Source organism: Mustela nivalis (assembly GCF_964662115.1).
Source record: "Mustela nivalis genome assembly, chromosome: 19".
NCBI classification, from domain to species: domain Eukaryota; kingdom Metazoa; phylum Chordata; class Mammalia; order Carnivora; family Mustelidae; genus Mustela; species Mustela nivalis.
In genome coordinates, this window is record NC_139038.1 from 22,943,206 (window position 1) to 22,967,585 (window position 24,380).

At 46.9% G+C, this 24,380-nt stretch overlaps 1 protein-coding gene across 10 annotated transcripts in view; it reads left to right on the forward strand.

Annotated features, from left to right (window-relative positions):
* Positions 1–24,380, forward strand: part of ARHGAP17 (Rho GTPase activating protein 17) — an 85,648-nt gene that overhangs the window by 58,220 nt on the left and 3,048 nt on the right. For 2 of the 10 annotated variants that reach the window (XR_014306536.1, XR_014306538.1), the window contains 11 exons: positions 1,938–2,049; positions 2,593–2,674; positions 5,003–5,083; positions 6,390–6,503; positions 8,634–8,725; positions 10,445–10,601; positions 12,327–12,557; positions 14,742–14,905; positions 18,396–19,016; positions 20,354–20,389; positions 22,106–22,154. Coding sequence is in view for 7 of the 10 variants with exons in the window: in XM_082714804.1 (XP_082570930.1) it covers positions 1,938–2,049; positions 2,593–2,674; positions 5,003–5,083; positions 6,390–6,503; positions 8,634–8,725; positions 10,445–10,601; positions 12,327–12,557; positions 14,742–14,905; positions 18,396–19,016; positions 20,354–20,388 (1,689 nt within the window). In the remaining 3 variants the exon portion in view is untranslated. The remainder of the gene's footprint in view (positions 1–1,937; positions 2,050–2,592; positions 2,675–5,002; positions 5,084–6,389; positions 6,504–8,633; positions 8,726–10,444; positions 10,602–12,326; positions 12,558–14,741; positions 14,906–18,395; positions 19,017–20,353; positions 20,390–22,105; positions 22,155–24,380) is intronic. The other 8 variants (XM_082714803.1, XM_082714809.1, XR_014306537.1 and 5 more) reach the window with 7 other exon arrangements.

Sequence of the window (24,380 nt, forward strand, 5' to 3'; positions counted from 1 at the left end):
AGAAAAAAAAAAAAGAGAAGGAGAGCACAGAGGGAGAGTGAGAAGCAGGCTTTCCACTGGACAGAGAACCAGATCCCAGGACCCTGAGATCATGACCTGAGCGAAGGCAGAGGCTTAACTGACTGAGCCACCCACATGCTCACATGACATTGAATTTCATGTGCACTAAATGGACCAGAGCTTCCGTGAGCTTTAGTTTGCTTAAAGCAGAATATTACATTTGGGTAGTACCATGCATTTTGGTGGGGGTATTTATATTCTTATTTTATGGAATCCTTATCCCCCAGAACCCCATGAACCAAGCAGGGCAGGTCTTGTTACTCCTCTTCCTGGTGAGTGAGTTCATGATAGGGGGGAATCAAAATCAGATGCCAAGTCTTTTTTTTTTTCCTTTTAAAAACCTTATTAAAGGGCGCCTGGATGGCTCAGTGGGTTAAGCTGCTGCCTTCGGCTTGGGTCATGATCTCAGGGTCCTGGGATCGAGTCCCACATCGGGCTCTCTGCTCAGCAGGGAGCCTGCTTCCCTCTCTCTCTCTCTCTCTGCCTGCCTCTCCATCTACTTGTGATTTCTCTCTGTCAAATAAATAAATAAAATCTTTAAAAAAAATAAAAATAAAAACCTTATTAAAGTATTTTGTACATAGAAAATGTATGCATAAGTAAACAGTTTGGTAAATTTCCACAAACTGAACTCATGCATGTGATCAGCACCCAGATTAAGGGACATTCCAGAAGCCACCCTTGTGTTTGCTTCCACTTTCTGCCCCCTCCTCCACTGATGTGAACTCAACTCTAGTAGCCTGAGAGCTGAGCTGCTCAGCTGGGGCCAATTTTGTCCTCTTTGGGAGGTATTTGGCAAGGTCTGGAGACAGTTTTGATGGTCACAGTTCCCCCCCCCCCCAAAGATTTTATTTATTTATTTGACAGACAGAGATCACAAGTAGGCAGAAAGGCAGGCAGAGAGAGAGGGGAGGGGTAGGAAGGCTCCCTGCTGAGCAGAGAGCCCGATGCGGGGCTCGATCCCAGGACCCTGGGATCATGACCTGAGCCGAAGGCAGAGGCTTTAACCCACTGAGCCACCCAAGCACCCCAGATGGTCACAGTTTTAAAAGTGGATTTGCCACTGGCTCTAGTGGGTAGAGACTTGGGCTGCTGCTAAAATGTCTAACAATGTGCAGAACAGGCCCCCACAACAAAGAATTACCTAGCCTGGAATGTCAGTATTACTGATTGAGGAACCTTGCCTAGATTAAATTTACTTAAAACACACATCTTATAACACCTGGACCAGTGTCTTCATAGTCCTGCCTTTCTTGGTTGACCTTCATGTGTTTTTCTCTGAGTAACTTTTAGGGCAATGAAAGTGACAAGCAGCCTAGTCTAGCAACTTTTCATGAGATGTCAATTTAAAAAAAAATCCTAAATTAAAAAAATCTGTAGCAGTCCACCTTGTGGAAGTTTAAAATATTGCATTGCTTTTCTTTTAAAAGATTTTGTTTATTTATTTATTTGATACACAGAGAGAGAAAGTACAAGCAGGGGGAGCAGCAGGCAGAGGGAGAAACTTGCTGGCTGCTGAGCAGGGGGACCGATTCGGGGCTTGATCCCAGGACTGACTGAGCCACCCAGGTGCCCCTAAAATACTGCATTTAAATAGATTTCTAATAGGCACAGATATTTTAGCAATGGGCCAGGGCAAGAGCTCGCACCAATCAGGAATGAATTGCTCTCTACCTATCTGTCTGCCCCTCTGCCTGCCTGTGCTTGGTCCATCGTCCTTCCCAGTCACCCCGCAAGGCAGGCAGCATCCCCGCCCTCACAGATGAGGTGTGTGGGAGTCGGGGCTGGGGTGGAAAGCTCTTCATCAACTGTATGCTGCTGCTCAGCATAAAGCCCACAACTTGAACTTGCCGCTCATGGCCTTTTGTTGTCTTTAGGGCCTTTTCCGAATTGGGGCTGGGGCCTCCAAGTTAAAGAAACTGAAAGCTGCTTTAGACTGTTCTACTTCTCACCTGGATGAGTTCTACTCTGACCCCCATGCTGTTGCAGGTGAGCTGTGAGGAGTCGCCCTCACGGGGGTGGGTCCCATCTCAGACACATCACCATTTAAAAATCCAGTGTTCATTTTCAGATTCTGATGAAATTGAAATGGTCTCCCTATATAGGTTTAATTGGACAAGCTGAAATGACAAATACAACTGAATAAGGGTACACACACACACCTTTTCCTGTTTTGGGAGTTTCTTTGTTTTCCTGATTATTAAGTAAAGGTGGAGAAGGTAGCTTCTAACCCAAATATTTGGTGACCTGCTTATATTTCCTTCCCTTTTTTCTCCTTCATAGTCTAGATCTGCCTGGGAAATGATGTCCATTAGGTTACTTTGAAGCTAATTTTATTTTCTACTGACCCCTCAAATCTATTTTGCAAGGGCCAGGATTTGTTTTAGGAACACCCCATGCTCTGTAACTACTCCCGCTGATTCATGGCTTGTTTCAGATATTCTCGGCAGGTTGTAACTGAGATATTTCAATTTGCAAAAATAATCCATCCCGAGATTCCCAGGCTTACCCCTTGGATGTTAACAATTTCAGGTGCTTTAAAGTCCTATTTACGGGAACTGCCTGAACCTCTGATGACTTTTAATCTGTATGAAGAATGGACACAAGTTGCAAGGTAAGTTTAAAGAACACAGAGTTTTCAAAGTTAAAGGAAATGACAGGATATTATATCCCCTTTGTGAATCACCTTACTCTCGGGGTCATAAAATAACATTAAAATAGCACATGTGTTAAATAATAAGTGCCTCAGTTCTTACGTGTTGGGTGAAAATATGGAGTAGTATTATTAGTGTGGGAATGTGAGCACTTAAGCACTGGCTTCAGTTTGCATGATGTATATGGATGAAGACATGTAGTGGGACCCGTATTACTAGAGCAGCTGGTCTCAAACCCCTTTAGAGGGAGGGAAGCCCTATCATGGGCTGTATGACAGATGTCATACTGGCCAGCGGCAATGTACCTGGCAAGCCGTGGGGAAGCTCAGTTGTGCAGTAATACAGTGTTGACAGTACTAGTTAACACTTACTGTGTGCTTAGTACCTACTAATTTTAATACCCATTACCTCCTGTCATCCATGATCAGCGACGTAAAAGACAGATGTGGTTTGCAGAAACCGAGGCGGGGGAGGCACGGGGCCCAGGGAGCAGCAGGTAACTTGCAGAGTGGGAATTCAGACCCAGACCTGTCTGCCCCAAAGACTCTATCCCTGTTCTTTGCTCCTCCTCCCCCATGCCCAGCTTTTGTGCCAGAAGCTGTTGGCAGCCTTGTCCTAAAAGCCCCAGGGGCTTCTCTCTGGCCGGCCAGCCTGCTTCCTTGTTAACCTGTGCCTCATGGTTCTGACTCAGTTCCTCCCATAGGAGCCTAATTGCTCACCCTAAGGGAGAAGGAACAGATCTCCTTTCCCATCCTGTCCTTCCCCTGTCTTTAGCCATGTCACCCATTCCCAGCAGACGGGCAGCTGGGGCTGATCATGTAGTCTTCAGTAGCAGGTGCTTCCACCCCTATTAAGGTTTTTAAACTCAGAGTAAGGGACACCTGGGTGGCTCAGTCAGTGAAATGTCTGCCTTCGGCTCGGATCATGATCCTGGGGTTCTGGGATTGAGCCCCGCATTGAGCTCCCAGCTCAGTGGGGAGCCTGCTTCTCCTCCCTCTGCCTGCTGCTCCCCCCGCCCCCCGCCCCTGCTTGTGGTCTCTTTCTGACAAGTAAATAAATAAAATCTTTAAAAAAGAAAAAGTCAGGGACACCTGGGTGGCTCAGTTGGTTAGGCGTCTGCCCCTTCCACTCAGGTCATGATCCCAAGGTCTTGGGATCAAGTCCCGCATCGGGCTCCCTGCTCGGCGTGGAGCCTGCTTCTCCCTCTGTGTGCTGCTTCCTCTGCTTGTGCTCTCTCTCTCTCACTTTCTTTCTCTGACAAATAAAATAAAATCTCAAAAAAAAAAAAAATCAGAGTAAGTTCACAGTCACGGTCATATACTTGGACACTGCGTGTGGCCCAGCCTATTGTAAATGTCCATTTTTGTGAGACTGAATAAATGGGCCCCGACAGCAATGTCAAGTAGGAGAGCATTCTGGGGTCTCCTCTGCTGGGTCGCCTGCTCTGCTCCTCCTGCGCCTGAGTCTTCTCTCGGTTCCAAGACTCCCAACACGGTTCCCATGAAAAAATACACTTTTCGAAGCAGGCATCTGTTTCTGGGGGTATGGATCCTCCGTATGTGAGAAAGGTCAGCATCCCGGTGACACAACGACTAGCCTCTAACATATAATTACGTTTACCCGCTACCTGCCAGTCCAGATTGGTCCAGTTGTGGAGGACATTTTAGGTCCAAAGGTACCTTGTGTGGGTGACTGCTAACACCCTCTCCAGCCCTCTTTTGTGTCGATGGAAGTTTGCACGTGGAAACCATAGAGTGGAAGAGCTCCTGTGACTGCTTCACAACAGGACAGGGCTGCTGGGCCTGGAGCCTCTGGGTGGAGTTAAGGGCAGGAAGAGGCACGGGGGTTTGGGTGCCTGGGAGCTCGGCCAGCCCCCCTGTGGCTGGACCAGCAAGAAATCTGGGCTCCAGGAAGCTGCTCGTGGAGATTGGCACCTTCTGGGACAGAGTTTTCAGCGGTGTCTTGTCTCCTGTGTGCCAGGCATGGGCGCAGATGGTTTTGCAGGTTATACCTCTAGAACCTCCCTGTCACTGGGCAGAATCAACATTCTTATCTGCAGGCAGGCACATCAGGAGACCAAGTCTTGGCGAGGCTAACTCATGGCTCAGAGTGAAGTATTTGACTCCATATGTATTCATTTCCAAACCTGTCCTATTTTCCAGCTGTGCTTTTTCTCTGTCATCGAGGGCATCGCTGTTCACGTAGCCTGTTATTAACCCAGGGGTTGCTAATGATGTGTCCTAATAAAGGGTTATGAATACGGGTTGCTTTTTTTTTTTTTTTCTCAGTGTGCAGGATCAAGACAAAAAGCTTCAGGATTTGTGGAGAACATGTCAAAAGTTGCCACCACAAAATTTTGTTAACTTTAGGTATGTATGACTGGTATCCTGCAAATTAAGCCAGCAAGCCACAGTGACTCTGGAGTGAAGAGAGGTGCCATCTGCAGCAGAGGTCACTCGGTCCAAGCACACCAAGCAAGTGCTTCGGAGAGGAACTGGGGGTTGCTGGCAGTGGGATTTGATGTATGTTATTGTGAAACATATCACCGTGTGACGTATCCGCATATGGTCTGCATTAACAGCAGTCTCCTGGTCAGCTTACCACTGCAGCTACTAGGAGAAAGTTCTGGAAAGTTGGCCTGACTGGGTGTTGGATTTGGACCCAGCTCAGTCAGTAGAGCCCACAACTCTTGGACTTCAGGGTCATGAGCTCAAGCCGTACATTGGGTGTAGAGCTTACTTAAATAAATTACCAAAAAAAAAAAAAAAGTCCAATATGTAAAAGGCAAAAATTAATCAACAATTCTATTTTCTGCAGTAGCCTTTATATATGCTATAGAATTTATTTTTAATAGAGTATAAATCATCCTATTAGATGAAATGTGCAGAATTGGAAATTACATATTGCTTTGTGGAATTACTGTTTCTAAGAAAATTTACCGTGGAATACATTTCTAAAATTTCATCTCCACTTTCCTTTTGACCTAAAATATGACTTTGAAGAAGTGTAAAGAGAAGAAGGATAAAAGGCAGCCCACAGTATTGAAAACCAAAGAAAATGGTAGAAGAGGACTTGGTCCAAAATGACACATATTCTGCCGGTGAAATTTGTGGCATGTTATCTGACCTTTAATTTCAGTCCTGGGTTCTACCACTACACTAAGCTCTATGGATATATTTAATTTATTTAATCAGCCCCCTTTTAATAGATAGTGAGGTTATTCTTAATTTTTTGATTTTATAGTGCTGTGCTTGTATAGGAGAGACTATAACTATACGATAAATTGGAGATTTTCATAATTACCACATATTTTCAAATACAGCTTTCTCTAAGCAATGTCCCTCTTCTTGTATCTTTTCATGCCTACATTAAAACATATCAAGCCACCTGTTAACCAGATTGTAACTTCCTGAGGGGTTGATAGATAGGGCATAAAGGAGAAAGGGTGGGAAATACACAGCAAGTAGGGATTGAATCGTGGAGGTCTTCTTGTGAGCTGTTTTCCTCTTCCAAGTCCTAACGGAGTCTGTCGTCTGAAAGAGAGAGCACAGGACTTTGTAAGATACAGAACCTGAGCCAGATTCTGATTCGACTCCACTCTGCACTTAGCACCAGAGCAACCCGGGGCTGGAGGATGCTGTTCCTGCAAATATTTTCTTCTCTTTTCTCCCCCAGGTATTTAATCAAGTTCCTTGCAAAGCTTGCTCAGACCAGCGACGTCAATAAAATGACTCCCAGCAACATTGCAATTGTGTTAGGCCCTAACTTATTATGGGCCAAAACTGAAGGGTAAGTGACCTCTCCCCACATCACAATATTTTAATCTTGTCTTTGTGCCGCAGGGGGACAGACCCCGTTCCAGGGTAAGGTGCCCTTCCGGACTTGCGCTTATGAGCCTGGTCTCTCCACATAGCGGACATTCTCGGGACACTGTCGTGAGCTGGACCCCGTCCTAGAGGCCGGTCCTGCGTGCAGTCCTCAGAGGGCCCTGCTGCTGGGCAGGCAGGCAGCTGAATGGCCGTGGCACCGGGGCTGCCATAGACCTTATAAAGCACGACGGCCACAGTGCATATCAGAGGAGCACAGCTCAGGGTGACAAGTGCAGGGAGAGCCCTGCAGAGGAAAAGGCACTTGGGTTGTGCTTGGATGAACGAATAGCTTCCTGCAGGTGTGGCCCAAATGAGCAAAGGCATTGTGTATGTGAAAAGGGCCTGGTGGTGGGGGTGGTGTCACATGGTCTTGTATGGCCCGAGCACTGGGGCCAGGAGACTGTGCCCAAGGAATATGAAGCCTGAGCCAGGTGCTGAAGGGCCTTATGTATCTGGTGGAGGTTTTGGAACTTATGTTGGGTCATAAATGGTCAGGGAGGTATCAAGGTTTCTTTCTTTCTTTCTTTCTTTCTTTCTTTCTTTTTTTTAAGATTTTATTTATTTGGGAGAGAAAGAGAGAATGAGAGAGAGAACATGAGAGAAGAATGGTTAGGAGGAGAAGCAGACTCCCTGCCGAGCAGGGAACCCGATGTGGGACTCGATCCCAGGACTTTAGGATCACGACCTAGCCGAACGTTCAACCAACTGAGCCACCCAGGTGCTCGGCATCAAGGTTTCTAAGCAGAAGAATGAGTTGATCAAACTGCATTTTAAAAGATAATTTGCGGACGCCTGGGCAGCTCAGTAGGTTAAGCGTCTGCTTTTGGCTCAGGTCATGATCCTGGGGTCCTGGGATCAAGTCCCACGTCACACTCCCTGCTCAGCAGGGAGTCTGCTTCCCTCTCTTCCATTGCTCCTGCCCCCTGTCCGTGTTCTTTTTTGTTGGCATCGAGAAATGCAGATTGAATAGAAAAGAGGGGTCTGGGAGCCCAGGTAGAGAGCTCCTGGGAAATCACCAACATTGGTATTTACTCTGGGGGCATCATAATGACCTCTTTTAATCCTCACAAGTAACCTTTTTGAAGTAGGTGCTTCTGTCCTCATTCTTACAGGTGAGGACAAGGAACTTGCTTAAAGTTTCCTTAAAGCAGGGAAGTGGCGGGACCCACAGTCTGCGTCCTGAACCTTCCTCATGCTCCTGTGACCCCCATGGTTGGGCTCTCCCTAAATGTCAGGCCTTTGCAGCTTTTGGGCTTCTGTGATATTCTGACTCTGAACTGGAACGTGAGCTCCTTGACACTAGGGATAACGACTCTTACCTGTTTTCTTCCTTTTGAACCTTGGCATTCACACCCTCAACTTCCAAACCTGCTCTTGGGACCAGGCCACAGATGTGACAGCCTTAATTAGTAGTTTGTGTAAACACGGGGCTCAGGTTCTCCGATGTAACGTGCACACCAGAACAGTGCACACTCTCGCTTATATTGTGGGCAAAGCTGTCAGTGGTGTCTTGGGTCGTATGAGATGACTACCTTGGGCAATACTGCTCCAGTGGGAAAATGCCTGGTTGCAACCCTGTTCCAAACCAACATAAAATCAGCATTTGGACACACCATTAACCCAGCGCATGCAGACTAAGGAGTGACAGCCGAGTCAGGGCGATTTCTCCTCTTGGGGCGTCACTGCCACACGCTGAGGCCAGAGCCCCATGGATCTAGTTTTTGCATTTGTGTGTATTTTCTTGTTTAAAGTAACTAAATTGGGGGCACCTGGGTGGCGCGGTCAGTTAAGCGTTGGAGTCTTGGTTTCCGCTCGGGTCACGATCTCCAGGTCCTGGGATCAAACCCCGTGTCGGGCTCCAGCTTGGCAAGGAATCTGGTTGAGATTCTCCCTCCCTCTAGCTCTCCCACTCACACGTGCTCGCTCGCTCTCTCTCAAATAAATAAATAATCTTCAGAAAAACCCCAAAATAATTAAATTGCTCTGACACAACCTGCAGAAATTAGAGGCTGCCTGCGGAAAGTGGTCTAACTGTGAATGTCCTTTGCAGAACTCTGGCTGAAATGGCAGCGGCCACCTCTGTCCACGTGGTTGCGGTCATTGAGCCCATTATCCAGCACGCCGACTGGTTCTTCCCTGAAGGTAACGTAACTTTTCGACTTCACGGACTGCCCAAACAATACAATGATGGTATAGAAAATTTTTTAAAGAAGAAAATGCTTCAGTAACCCCTTCGCGATTCCGTGACTGGCTCACGTTTATTTTTAAACCCCCTTGCGTGCGTCCACATTATTTTGTATTTCTCTTTGTTTCACTTCACCCCGGGGGTATCCACTCAGCCAGTGTGCACTCGGTACCCCCGGCGCTATGTCTGCCGGTGAGATATGCTGTCTGCCATTGGAGAAGAAGCAGATACTATCCCACGTGTTAGAAGGAAGGGTGGATGGTTATACAAACTCAGATGTTGGGCACAAAGAACCAGAACCGCTTTCGAGAAAGGGTGACACCGGATATGCAGTTTTCCACTTGGAAGGCAGCTTTTTGCTCCGGTGGCCGGAGAGCCGGGTTTTTGTAAAGGTGAAAGATGAAGCTGGATAGGTTGATTGGAGCCATTTTGTGAAGGTGGGAGTTGACTGTGTCAGAGAAAGAGGATTTCAGGCAATAGGGAACAGGTTTTCAAACTATATTTGTTGTAGTCCTGGGATCTTCAGAGGTTCCATGAACCCCTTCGGGGACACTGCTAGGGCAAGCTTTGTGAGTCCAGACCTCCTGCCCCGTACTTTGCCCGGAGTGGCCCCACTGTCACCTCCCGTGACACCAGGGCGATCTCGTTTCTCCTTTCCCCGGGTCTCCTCACCATTGAAAATCACGCCTCACTCATGGAGGTTCTCAACAAGTACATGACACGTGGATGAAAACTGGCATTTTGCCCAAGATTTCTTTGGGAAAACAAATCTTAGAAAAACTGCTATAGGCAGTATGGAGTTGCTGTTGCCTTTTATTTGTATTTTATATCAAACTGTAAATACCTTTCTTTTTTTAAGTAATCCATGCTTATTGTCTTCTTCCATATTCCATGATTTTTTAAAATTTTATTTAAAAAATTTCTTTTTACAAAGAAGAAAGCAGAGGAATTGTGTAACTTATATTCTGAATTATACCCTGTCCTTATCTCAATTTATTTCCTCCCCCTGGCTTGGCAAACTGTTGAGAAGATGAGGGGGCAGGGGGTTGCACTTGTGAAACAGCTGGGAGTAATTTTTAAGCCTCGTGTGCCCATATGCCGTACACCTTATGTGCTGGCCGGCCTCGTCTCATGGCGCTTCACTTGACCACGCTTCCTAGATGTTGCATTTATTTTACAAGTTGAAGGTTGGTGGCCGCCCCGCCTTTGCTGCCATTTTTCCAATAGCATTTGCTCATTTCATGTCTCTGTCCCATTTTGGCAATTCTTGCAGTATTTCCAACTTTTTCCATTCTCGTTATATTGGTTATAGCGATCTGCGGTCAGTGATTATAACTCGCTGGAAGTTCAGATGATGGTTAGCCTTTCTTAGCAATAAAGTATTTTTTAATTAAGGTCTGTGCCCTGTGTTTGTAGACCTAATGCTCTTACACATGGCAGCACAGTACACACATAACTTTGATGTGCACTGGGGACCAGAAGAGCCATTTGACTTGCTTTATTGTGATCCTCACTTTAGTGGATTGTCCATTTCATCGTGATATTTGCTTTATCATCACGCTCGCTTTATTGCGATACTCACTTCAGTGCGATACTTGCCTTATTTCAGTGGTCTGCACCAAACCTGCCTTGTCTCTAAGGTGTACCTGCATGTTTGTTTCTTTTTCTCCTTGCAGAGGTGGAATTTAACGTATCGGAAGCATTTGTGCCTCTCGTCACCCCAAATTCCAATCACTCATCTCACACTGGAAATGACTCTGACTCAGGGACCCTCGAGAGAAAGCGGCCTGCCAGCATGGCGGTCATGGAAGGGGACTTGGTGAAGAAGGAGAGGTGTGTTTACAGCTGTTCACTTTCCTCCAGCAGCAGATGTCACATAGAAGAATTATTAAACCCTCAGGATCTGGTACTGCCTCAATGAACCTGTAGTATGAGAGCGGCCCACGGTGCACCCATGACTGTTAGGTCCAGATATTTCAGGAATTCCGCTCTAGTTCGTTCCAAACGTTAAACGTGACCCCCCCCAAGGCAGACACGTAGCTCGTCAGGACACATCTGTTGCATATGCGTCCAAGCTTCACCTGCTCTGTGATAAGCATCATACACATGCTACAAAGTCACTTAAAAGTGCTTGATGGGGGAAGAGGAGAGGGAAGGTGGGAGGAAATTTAAGTGTTGTGGACAGATAGGAGAATAACCCACCTCGCACCTGTGAGTTGTCGGATGTGGTGTTTAAAGAGACCTATTTTGGGTATAACTTGGCCCTTCGTGGAAGCCAGCGCTGAATTTGGTGTTCAGCTGGAGGTACTTCTCTGTTTGCCAACTGTGGAGGAAAAAAGACAGCTGCGTGGGCATTAGTGAGAGACGTCAATCTCTGTTCTATGCTCCACGGGCGAGTTTAGTGGGATTTTCAATGCTTAATGAGGCTGTTTATGTTTTGTGCCTGCAGAGGCCAACCATTAAGTCCATATGATGAAATGCCACTGTGTTCACCCGAAAGGTTAAGTTAGGCCTGCAGGGTGACGTGCTTCATGCACACACACGGAATAACATCACCGGACACAGTTTTACAACTAAACCAGTAAACAGATTCACAACTAAATTTCATAGTTTTTTTCATTGCCTGATCTTATAGTGAGCTTTGATTTTTTTGTTTTCCTTTTGCTTTGTTGTTGTTTTGTCCAGGCGAAGGCCAATACTTTACGTTCCTATCTGTCCCTCTGAAACCCACATTTCTTGTGTGCAAAAGTTTTACTTCTCTGAAGCCCCAGTCACACAGTAGGTCCTGCTTCCTGATGACACACTGGCCACCGCACAGTTTAGCCTTCATGTATTTGAAGTCACAAAATGCAGCATCGTGGCCGTGGTTGGCACATGCGATCCTCGGTTATCTCCGGGGTAGGTTCTTCCTGCCAGCTGACCCAGCACACATGAGCTCAGGGAGCCACACGTGTTTACTTTTCAAACTGAAAAGCCTGAGAGTTCCTCCATCACATAAGGTCACTTACGTGAAAAGTGAATTTTCCTTCTCCCCGTCTTCCAACCACCATCTCCTTCCCGAAAGCAGTGATTTTTTTTTTTCCCCCCCGGGATCATGAATCCTCTCAGATCTGTTCTTCACATGTACCCACACTAGGGCTCGTACACCTCAGCCAGGGAGGCAGTGTGGTGTGATGTCCTGATGCTGCCCTCGGCTGCCACCCCGTCCGCCAAACACATGGAAGTGAGGAGGCCACTGGGTGGTAGGCGAATGGGCACGCGGACGTGATGTCCCCCACTCCATACAAGGCCTGTCCACGGACTTTCAGCTGTTCACACCCGAACTGAGACAGGACATTGATCAGTACCAGGTCTGTTGCTTGCTCAGGTTTAAAGCCAAGGCAAGCTGCTTGCCTCGATAATAGCAATGACCGTTCGTCTGGTTCTTGCTGCCTCACTGCATGCGGGGCAAGTCGGGTGGCTCTTGCCGTGCGCGGGTTGTAACACGTGTGGAGTGATGGACTTCTGTCTCACTAGTCGGCTTGCATGCTGTGTTGACTGTTTCTTCTTTCTGTGTAGCTTTGGTGTGAAGCTTATGGACTTCCAGGCCCACCGGCGGGGTGGCACTCTAACTAGAAAGCACATAGCCCCAGCTTTCCAGCCGCCACTCCCGCCCACAGATGGCAGCACCTTGGCTCCTGCAGGCCCAGAGCCCCCTCCCCAGAGCTCTAGGGCTGAAAGCAGCACAGGGGGTGGGACGGTCCCCTCCTCTGCGGGCACACTGGAGCAGGGGCCAAGCTCGGGCGACAGGTAAGAAGACCAGCTTCTGCTGGCAGTGGGTGCTCAATGCCCCAGCCCTCTTGCAGGTGCTGGCCTACGGGTGTAGCCTCCATGCCCACAGAACTGCTCGGCGTGGAGTGAACCAGATCTGCCTTCCCTCTTCTGGTTGGCAAAGGATGGGAAAAAAGACTGTACATTGCTTGCTCTCGTTCCTGTTTTCCAAAAGAAGCAACGCTTGTTTGCATTCTTTACCATCCTGCTTTGGTGCTGGAAGCCAACAGGTGGCTAGCTCTATTACAAACCCCTTTTCCCTGTTTGATGTCTACTCAGTGTTCATTTGCCATGTGCTTTTGTCATCTTGTACACTAAGTAATTAACACTTGAATGTAATGAGTTACTTAGATTAGAGCATTGCTGGTATTCAGTCATTCACCCACGCACCCATCCATCTGTCCATCCTTCCCTTCATCCACCTATTCATCCGTCCGTCCGTCCATCCATCCATCCATCTGTCCATCCGTCCACCCACCCATCCAGCCATCTGTCCGTCCATCCGTCCACCCACTCACAGATCCATCTATCTGTCTGTCCATCCGTCCACCTACCCACCCATCCATCCATCTGTCTGTCTGCCCCTTGGTCCACCCATCCGTCCATCAGTCCATCCATCCGTCCGTCCATCCATCCACCCATCCACCCGTCCAATCAGATTTACTGAGTAACTGTGTGCTGGGTGCCATACCAGGCACAGTTGGTGACTGAGACCTCCCCCACCCCTAGCTTTCAGTCTTACAGGCAAATTGATTGGCAAATACAAGGTAGAAAATACGATGATGGACTTTCTTAAGAGGCCCTTTTGTTGCTTAACATTTTTTGTTGTTGTTGCTTAATCTTTTGATTAGCCACCTGGAATGGGGTACAAGGTACAGCTGTAAGGAAGAGTGCCTTTGAACTTGAGATTTTCATCTAATCTGCTTGAATTCATTTCCCCACCAGAGGCCACTTTAGGTGGTATGCCAAATAGTGCAGGACTAGAAGTTCTGTAAAAGATAAGTCCCTCTACGGAGTATGTGCTCCGATTTTTCTGGTCCTTTTCTCTACTGTGGCCATCTAGAAATAACCACATATAAAGTAAAATACATGCATGGAACAAGGATCCAGCTTCTCTGGATGGGGAGGGAGTGCCTGGTGGGGTGTGACGCCAGCTACTTAGGAGATAAGAATCAGGTTCCAGCCTCACAGCTGAATTCAGGTTGCCCTATATATTCCTGAGCTCCTTTTTACTCACAGAATTAGCTGAAATTCACGTTTTGGTTAAAAATCACAAAGGCTTCTACCTCCCCAGGCTTCCTAGGCACATCCTGAGCTCCATGATGTCTTGTCGAAACTGCCGCTCCACACACGTCTTTGTTTTAGCTCTAATTTTTTTGTTTGAGGGAAAAAAAAAAGTATTTGCAGGCTCAAACATTTTTCATTTACCTGTAGCCTTTGGTTTGCTTAATCAAGGCTAAATGCATTAAGACAATAACTAGAATGCCCTGCAGAAGGACAAATGGAATGTCAGTCGTCAATTTGCTTTTGTTTTTTGTGCCCTGTGGGTATTTTTGGCGTTCACTCTTTGGTGACCCTGACAAAATGCAGCTGTAAAGCTTAGTGTACGAAGTTCTGAGCCAGGAATTGGCCCGTGTTCTGGTCTCTGTCTACCCTGCTGCCAACCAGCTCCGGGCTGGGAGCCATCGCTGAGTCTCAAGGGTTACTCTTTCCTAGAGTGCAAACGATTGATAATAACCAAGCACTTTATAATTTAGACTGTTGGGATCTTGCCACAGCTTTGCTTTGTTTTGTACACTGTGTGTGTCATATCTCATTCTTTGGAAGTCCAGAAGCCCTTTCATGTTTTTTTTAATACTGCCCAATTTAAGTACAAGCAAACTAGAAACTCCTTGTTGGCCTCTATCAATTGGCGTGTCTCATGATATTCAAGTAGCTAAATAGCTAGAAGACAATGGAGGCAGTGAATCTCCTAAAATATTTAGCTCTGTGTGGCCCCAAATAAACAGTGGCTTTGCAGACCCAGTGCAAATTATCGAAAATTCCTGATGCCCTCCTTGCCTGTGGAGGTGTAAACTCTGGTGGAATCTGGTGTTTTGATAGCATGCTGACTGACTTTCGCAGGGAGTACCTGACATCTAACTTGACTTCTGCTCTCCGTAGTCCACCAAAACCCAAGGACCCCGCACCTGCCCCTGCCCCAGCGAGAAACAGCAATCAGATGGCCACTGGCCAGAACCAGACCCAAACCACGGCTGGCTCCCATCAGCTCTCTGTCAGCCCAGGGCACAATTCCGCAGGCCCTAGCCCGCACACTCTGCGCCGAGGTAAGTAGTCACCTTTACTCTTTCCCCTTACGGAGGGATGTGCAGACTTCCTTGGGTTAGCGCAGGGATTCACGGTGCAAGGCTTTCCAAGAGAGCATCTCCATGTCTGTTACAAAATGGCAAGGAGAGGGCCACCTGGCTGGCTTCGTCGGAGGAACACCTGACTCTTGATCTTGGAGTCTTAAGTTCAAGCCCCACATTGGGTGTAAAGATTACTTTAAAAAAAAAAAAAAAATGGCAAGCAGAAAAATCAGTCATTTAAAAGCAAAATCATTAAAAGGAAGTGAACTAATAGCTGAAAGGCAGGCATTTAGGAATATGTTTAAGCCACAAAGCCTAACAAACAAAAGGTTGTTTCTTGTCAACAGTGCTCCCAGTTTTCCAGGAATCTGGTATTCCAGCCCTGCCCTCTGCTTGGAAACCACCCCAGCCTCTGTCTAGCCAGGTTCTGCAGATCTGTCAGCCACTGTAACCTCTAGATTGAGGTCAGGGCTTTCTGGCTCCTGAGTGCTGTGTGATCTGAATCGTTCCCACCCATATCCCTACCGTCCTCTGCTCAGCAGTTAGGGAGGTTGTGCTAAAACACGGCAGATCGTGTCCTCTCTCTGTTGAAACTCTCCCTCCAGTGGCTTCTGTGCAGACCTCCCCCGTGTGTAGTGGGACCTGCTTTGGGGCCCTGCACTTCTCACGCCCCTCTTTCCCCAAACTTCAGCACTGCTGGTCTGCTTGCTCTCTGTTCCTGGGATGCACTGACCTCATTCGCCTCTTCCTTTTTCTTTTTTTAAGTTTGTCCGAGAGAGAAAGCACAAGCAGAGGCAGTGACAGGCAAAGGGAGAGGGAGAAGCAGGCTCCCCGCTGAGCCGGGAGCCCAATGCCGGACTCAGTCCCAGGACCCCAGGATCATGACCTGAGCCAAAAGCATATGCTTAACCAACTGAGCCACCGGGTGCCCCTCTTATGTTTAAGTCTTTATCCATTTTGAGTCGACTCTTATTTATGGTGTAAGATAAGGGTCCACTTTTATTCTTTTGCCTGTGGATATCCACTTTTCCCAACACCACCTGTTGAAGAAACCATCCTTTCCCGATTGTGTGTCCTCAGTGCCCTGTCCAAGATCAGCTGGCCGCATGTACACGGCCTGATTTCTGGGCTCTCTACTCTGGTCCACACGTGGTTCCTTAGCATTCAGGTCCCAGCTCAGAGATTACCCGCCCTGTGAGCCCTCCCTGTCGTCCCACTCTGACTAAAGCCCAGCCCCATCTCCGTGACTCACCGAGTCTTCTTCTGTCACATCACTCTCTTTCAGGGCATTGGACATTTTTTTTTTTTTAAGATTTTATTTATTTGTCAGAGAGAGCGAGCGAGAGCGAGCACAGGCAGACAGAGTGGAAGGCAGAGTCAGACGGAGAAGCAGGCTCCCTGCGGAGCAAGGAGCCCGATATGGGACTCGATCCCAGGACGCTGGGATCATGACCTGAGCCGAAGGCAGCTGCTTAACCAACTGAGCCACCCAGGCGTCCCTTGATCAGAAATTTTTAAATTTAATTTTTTACCTTGTTGCTTTGTCTTGGACAAGGTCCACCATTCTCCCATGGCCCTGGCACCCGACTCCCCTGCCGCCTCTCCTCATTGCCTTGGCACCCTTTCATGCCAGGAATGGTCTTTTATTCAGTGTGAATTTACAGTTATACCACTCAGAATAGAAAGCTAGACATTTTTCTTTTTAAGTTGCTTATGGTAACCAGAGTATGGCTACTCTTCCAAAGAGTCCTTTCTTTGTCGGCTGCATAGTTATTTCTGTGGGAAAAGGTCTTCCAGGGTTCAAGGTCAAAAGTTCTAGGCCAGCATAGCAGAACCAACTTTATACCCTTTTCATTCTTGAATTCTGAGCCCTGTAAGTGGAGAGCCAGCCAGTGTAGGAAGGAGGAAGGAGCTGAAAAAGAGACCAAGGAGTCCATAGAACATGGTTGTGAGCCTCTGTTCTGCCAGTTACTGGCTGTGTGATCTTTTGCAAATATTTGACTTCTCTGAACCTCAGTTTTCTCTACCGTGATATGGGTATAACAATGTCCTGCAGGGAGCTAATGGGACTTAAGCGAGGCTTAAATGGAACTTCAGTTTATGAAAGGGGCCTAATTTGGTACTAGTGATGTGGGGTAAGTGATGCTCCTTCATTTCCCGATCGCTTTTCGGGAAGATTAGTAGGACCTCAGTACAATTTGAAAAATGCTAATGTCTCCCCTTACCGCCCATCTCTCCCAGCCCAAAACCAGGTCTCCGTGTTTTTGATTTCACCCTCCTCAGTACCAAATTCTGCCCCCTGGCCCCCTCACCCCCTTTCTGACGCTGATCTCAGCTGGTGTGGAGAGGGTAGTGGTTTGCTTCATCCTTCCTTAGCTAAGACAACTCTTCCAGACTTACTTGTACTTCTATCCAGAGCATATCTGCTAATTCAAATGATTTCAGAATTGGTAGAATTTCTGTTATTAAAAAAAAAAAAAAATTAAGCCCTCTAGAAGCCGGCTTAAGGCAAGGGGCCATGGTGCATACACAGGCAGATCAGTCGTGCTTGGGGGTCACCCTCTTCTAGCTCCTCTTGCTTCTCCCCGATTCTTCGGGCGGGCAGGACACTGACAAGTGGGCAGCTCAGTGGCCTTAGAGCATCGAGTCCATCTAGGGAGGTGGCTCCCTTCACTTAATTCTCTTCATATTAAACTTTTCAAATGACAGACCTCGGGGTACCTGGCTGGTTCCATCAGCAGAGCGTACAACTCTTGATCTCAGAGTCATGAGTTCAAGCCCCACACTGGGTGTAGAGATTACTAAAAATTTTTTAAATAAAAAAAATAAACAATGGGTCTTTAAAGATCTAAAGGTCGGTATGTATATAGAGTACTTTTTTTTTTTTTTTTTTTTTTTTAACCGTAAACCTCTTGTTTGAGCAAATTTTAGATTTCCAGAGAAGTTGCAGAGGCAGTGCTGGTTGTTCCCAAATGCCCCTCACCCACTTCTCCGACTGTTAATGACCCAGGTCCCCAAGGTGCATTTGTCACCCCCCAGAAACCAGCCCTCCTGCTTTACTATGGACAAAACTCCATATTTTGTTCGGATTTCACCAGTTGCTCCACCAGGGGCCATGTTCTGTCCCGGGCCCGCTCCCATGCAGGAGGCCACGGTGCATGCGGCCGCCTCTTCTCCGGAGTCTCCTCTGGGCTATGACAGTTTCTGTCCTCCCTTGTGTTTTCGTGGCCTTGACAGCTTTCGGGGAGGGCCAGTCTGGCATTTGGAAGGATGTTCTCAATTCACGTTTGTCAGCAGCTGTTCACCTGGTTGGACTGGCCCGGGGGCCTTGGAGGAGGCAGACCACAGAGGTGAATGCCCTCCTGCTCACATGCTTCCACCGGGAGCCCGGTATCAGCCGTTGTGAGATTCACCTCATAAAGGCGGTGCTGGCTTTACTCACTGAAAGATGTTTTCCCCCTTTGTGCAGCTGTTAAAAAACCTGCTCCTGCACCCCCGAAACCAGGAAACCCACCTCCTGGCCATCCCGGGGGCCAGAGTTCTCCAGGAACATCTCAGCACCTACCCAGCCTGTCACCAAAGCCAACCACGCGAAGCCCTTCTCCTCCCGCCCAGCATGTGGGCCAGGTCCCCGGCCAGCCCTGCACCACCTCACAGCCTTCTGCACCCCGGAGGTACTCGAGCAGCCTGTCCCCGATACAAGCTCCCAATCACCCACCACCGCAGCCCCCGACGCAGGCCGCACTGCTGGGGCACAGCAAACCGAGTAGCCAGGGCCCGCCCGCTCCCGTGGCTTTGCCCAGTGAGCCTGGACTTGAGCAGCCGCTTCACACCCCTCCCCAGACTCCAACGCCCCCCAGTACTCCACCTTTAGGAAAACAGAACCCCAGCCTGCCAGCTTCTCAGACCCAGGCGGTGAGTAATCCCGAGATGGCACAGCCACACACCGGAACCTTACCAAGACCAAGACCAGTACCAAAGCCAAGGAACCGACCCAGCATGCCTCCACCCCCACATCCTCCTGGTGCCCACTCGGCTGGGGATGGCACCCTCACCAACGCTGCTCCCACTGCCTCCAAAATAGTCACGGGTAAGTGAGAAATCAGCTCAGACCTTTCCCCCTTCCACACTACATCCAGACACTCCCCTTTCGTTTAGGCCTTGGTTTTCAGTGGGGGGCAACAAACTGTACCCACTGGCCAGATCCAGCCCATAGCCCATTTTTGTAAACAAAGTTTTATTGGGACAGAGCCACTCTAATTTGTTAACAAACTGCCTTTGGCTGCTTTTTTGCTAATGTAATGGTGGTATAGACCTTTCAGAGAGTATTTGGCTCACAGAGCCTGAAAATATTTAATACCTGGCCCTTGAAGTTGGCTGGCCTCTGACTTATAGTATCATATGTGTTTAAGACCTATCTACATTTACCTTTTTCCAAGTACAATGACCTAATTAGTGAAAGGTATTATACAACGTGAGCATGAAATTCATTTCTTAGCGATTTCCCCATTAAGATACTTACCTTCCTTCTAAAGCTAAAAATGTTCATAGTAAATGAAACATTTCAGACATAACTTTAAAAAACGTGATCTGTGCCCATTTGGATGCCCCAGGAAGGGAGGTCTTGGGCGTGAGCACATCAGAGCACCAGTCCTGAGTGTTGGAAGGATCAAGAATTTTCCATAATTCCCATGGAAACCTGTTTCAGGTAGTGATGATTGTATACATTTCTGTAGGCTACCTAATGGGGTGTATTTTTTTTTTTTTAAGATTTTATTTATTCATTTGACAGAGAGAGATCACAAATAGGCAGAGAGGCAGGCAGAGAGAGAGAGAGGAGGAAGCAGGCTCCCTGCCGAGCAGAGAGCCCGATGCGGGACTCGATCCCAGGACCCTGAGATCATGACCTGAGCCGAAGGCAGCAGCTTAACCCACTGAGCCACCCCGGCACCCTGTATTTTTTTTTTTTTTTAAGGGCAGTCTAGAACATGATCATTTTAGTTAATTATGATTTCTTTTCAAAGTTCCACCCTTAGGGCTCTAATACACTATTTGATTTAAGGATGGGGTAGATTGGGGGGGGGGTTAATGTGTTTTTTAAAATGGCAGTTAGGAGCTTTGAATCACAACAGCTTAGTTTTAAATTTCCTATGTGGAGCTAGTTTTAGAGAAGCTGAAATATACCTCTTGGCTGACCAGCTGTACTACACATCTCTGCTGAAACGAGCCAGTGGTATCCCCCAGACTGGTACCCCAAATAATGATGGTTAACCAATTAGTCTTTCTTTTGATAACCCTATTTCTTTTTCAGGAATATACTGCATAAATGCACTGTTATAAATGGTTAATAATTTCTGATGATACTCCAGCTTCTACTTTTGAAAAACAAAGCCATATTGGTGTGTTTGTTTGTTTGTTTCCCAATAGATGCCCTCACAGGTGGGGAAGGTTCCCAGGACTAAGGTCTGTAACCACCCCCAAGCAGCTCGCTCCATAGCTCCAAATGCTCCTGCTTAGCCGTGTTTTGCAAATGTGCTTGTGACTCTGTGCTCAGGAGCAGCTCCTTGAGGCCCCTGCCACCGTTCTGTAGTGTTAGACAAATCCTTATGCTGAGCTGCTGTGCTCGCAGTTCAAGAGGTAGATGTCCGTAGATTGAGAACCCAATTTCAAGCAACTCTCGTAAGATAGGAGGAGTGTCTTCTTTCTTGTTGGTAAGCCTTTCCTAAAGGGTCCTGCTCTTCTCAGGTATTTACCTGTCATTGATTGGCTCATCACTTCCAACCAAAGAGGACTCGGGTGCAGTCAGCCCAGAAAATTGTGTTCCCTTGTGTCTTGAGCTTTAATTTTTTTAATTGTATCTTAAGTGCAAGTTAACCGCATGGAGCTTCTTAATTTGATGTTGGAAATTCTGAAGACCAAAAAAAAAAAAAAAAAATTCCTCCAAAGATCCCACTAAATTCCTTTGCATTCCAGCATGCTTACATTTTGCTTTCTTAAACCATATGAGCTTTTCCAGGGGCACTGTGAGGCTCATCTAAATCCTGCCTTTGGGTCCGCATTTGGACACCATAAGGCTCTCTTTAAGGGTACTGTTGCTCTCATCCGCTGAGCTGAGCCTTAAACCTATGCCTATGGTGGGCTACTTCGGCAGAGTATTCACAGCTTTGGTCTGAGTAAGACTTTCTGGAGAAATCAGAAAGGGAAACTAGAGTGTGACCTTTAGGACATGGAGGAGGGCACGGGGGTGAGTCCTCTTCCCCACTCCCTATAACCCAGAGAAGCCTGGGGTTGCCTGACAGGGTGTGGAAGTCATATATAAGAGTGAAGTGACTAAGCTCTAATCAACATGTCAGTACTTGGGACACCCCAAACTTCTCCCCTCCACCTAGATCTTTCCCTCTTTTTGATGGAAAACTACAAACCAGAATCGTGTCTTTTGTTTAATACCATTCTCAGCTCAGGTGTCTTTCTTCCAGAAAGCCATCTTACTGACCCAGTACAACCCCATAAGGCTCTGTACTTTATAATTATCAGGTCAGGGAGATTTTATATGAAAACTACTTTTCCTTAAGATATTAACGAAGTATTTAAAAACCAATCCATGTTATGAACTCTCCTACACTCAAGAAATTCCAGGTCACCACAATGACCTCTGTATTGCAGAATTAACTTTCAGTTAATTAACTTTCAGCTTAAAATGGCCTGGACTGCCCCCGGGAACACACAGAAGGCCAGCATTTAGGGCTCATGAATCTTCTATTATTAACCATTCCTGGATATGGCCATTGGGTATTTCAACATAACTTCCAAGGAAGGTGGTTCTTTATGACGACATCATGTTTTTACATGGAAAACCACGAACAGATTCCTAGAAACAGGTTATTTGTTTAGAGCAATTAATCCCCAAAAAGTAGAATTAAGGCCCGGGGCTTAAGATAAACTCTTGGGGGCAACTGTTGCTGCCGGGCACCTCTGGCCGCCAACCTGGGCCAGCTCAGCTGCAGCCCGGGGAGAACGGTGGGACTCTGATGTCACTGGAACCTCTTCTTGGTCATTACTGTAGAAAACACGACCCAGGCTTTTAGCTGCGAAAGTAAGAGAGTTTACATCTTGCTGTTTTTAAAGTAATAGATTCTAGCCAAGAGTGTTCTAATTTCAACATTTTATTAAATAATTTAGATGTATGACCTGCCATGTTCAGTAAGAACTGAAATTGGAATAATTAATGGTAAGGAAAAGGCACCTGATTGGCCAAAGCATTTGTGCTACTTGATGATCATGTTTGTGCACTAATGCCTGTTACTAACCGGGCACGCTCCCCCTGCCTGCTTGTATCTCTACTAATAGTGCATGTACTAATGGAGGCTGGCTTCGTTCATGCTTGCTGTCAATCACCCTGAGTACAAAGAGTGTCCACAGCATGTGTCAGGTGCTCAAGGGCTGGCCCTGTTACTTCTCTCACTCCTGTTCTTGTCTATACCGGGCCGGCTTGAGATGTAATAGAAAGAGGAAAGAGGACCTTGTAGACTTGGATGTGCCTGAATTAGAATTGCAGCTCTGTGTAATGACCTGGCTGATGAGTAAGAGGGGGACACTTGGGAGAATTTCTCCTGAAGGGGTGAAATCAGATAAAATAAGAGAACATCTTTCAGTTCTTAATTTACACGGAGTCTTAAGTAAACGGTAGCCATTGATGATCATTTTTATCTTGGGAAAAAACAAATAGATGCTCAGAGTTATGTATTAGATTCATATGTCAACGCTTTAAAAATTCATATGTCCAGACACAGCCTTCTAGGGCTGGGACCCGTCATCCCTATTTAGATTTTTTTTTTAAAGAATTTTTATTTATTTATTCGACAGAGATCACAAGTAGGCAGAGAGGCAGGCAGAGATAGAGGAGGAAGCAGGCTCCCTGCCGAGCAGAGAGCCCGATGCGGGACTCGATCCCAGGACTCTGGGATCATGACCCAAGCTGAAGGCAGAGGCTTTAACCCACTGAGCCACCCAGGCACCCCTGCCCCCAATTTAGATTCTGATGCACTGCTTGGTTTTCCCAGTTCTTTTGTGGGTTAAAAAGACAATGCTCTGGAGCAAAAGACATTTCTTAATATTTTGTGATATTCCATGAGTCTGAGAATATCCACGAGGCCCCTATCCTCTGCCGTATTGCTCTCGGGGTCGTCCTTAAACAAACTCAACACGCCACTAGTTCTCACGGTGTTCTTTTTTAAAACTGACCTCTTTTTATATCCTGAAAGACATGCATTAAAAAAAAAAAACAACTAACCATGGATATTGAAGGAGATTTGGAAACTAGAAATAAGAAGGCACTGTTTGTATTCTATTTGTTTCTCTACTCTAGTTTTTTTTCCCCCTAGAAGTCCAGGGAGTGTATGATTCTAACTATTTTTCATATATAGATTTTGATCTTGCATTTTTAAATTTCACCTCACATTCTATGCTCCTTCCCATGTTCTGATGGAGTTTTAACAACCCATCTTTTCCAATGAATGTCTAACGTTAAGCAGACAGATTTTTGCTCAGAGTTGGACATTTCAGTGGCTTCTGAAGCAGAAGAAATAAACTTGCAGTTTATTCTTAATAACTAAACATCAGAATCATATCAAGGTAAATATTAGAATCTTTGTAAAATAACCTTTCCCCCCTTTTTGCTACAATGAACCAGAGTGTCCAGACTCCTGCGTTATATCCTCAGAAGCTGTCTGCTCTGTCAGGACCCTCACCCGCGGACGCACAGAGTCCTGTGGGGCGGAGGGAGAGCACTACACCAAGGAAAACCCAGGCTCCAGGGTTCAGCCCATCTGGCTCTGATCCTGTGTGAGGAGCTGAGTCTCTCAGGGTCTCCCTTTCTTACCTCTACACTGGTTATACTAGTGCTGCTTTGGGGTCATTTCACAGAGGGCCAGTGAGCTGACGCGATGCTGTGTGCGTAGCCCCTGGGACCATGTCTGGTGTGTGGTAGCTGCTCAGTGGTGCCACCATCGTGATGAAGAGTAGTCTCCTTCTAAAAGCTAGCTCTGCACACACGCTGATTCTTCCTACTTCCTGTGTGTGAACAGATTTGCTGTCTTCTTTTTAAACGTGGTTTAGCCAGCCTGGCTCTGTCGGTGGGTAGAGCTGGTAACTCTTGATCTCAGGGTCATGAGTTCAGGGCATGGAACCTACTTAAAACTTTATTTTTTAAAGATCTTATTTATTTGACAGAGAGAGAACGACCATAAGTAGGCAGAGAGGCTGGCAGAGAAAGAGAGAGGGAAGCAGGCTCCCTGCTGAGCAGAGAGCGTGATGCGGGGCTCGATCCCAGGACCCTGAGATCATGACCTGAGCTGAAGGCAGAGACTTAAGCCACTGAGCCACCCAGGTGCCCCAAAACTTTAAAATTATAATAAAATCATAAATAAAAATAAACTCAGCTGCCTTTAAAAAAATA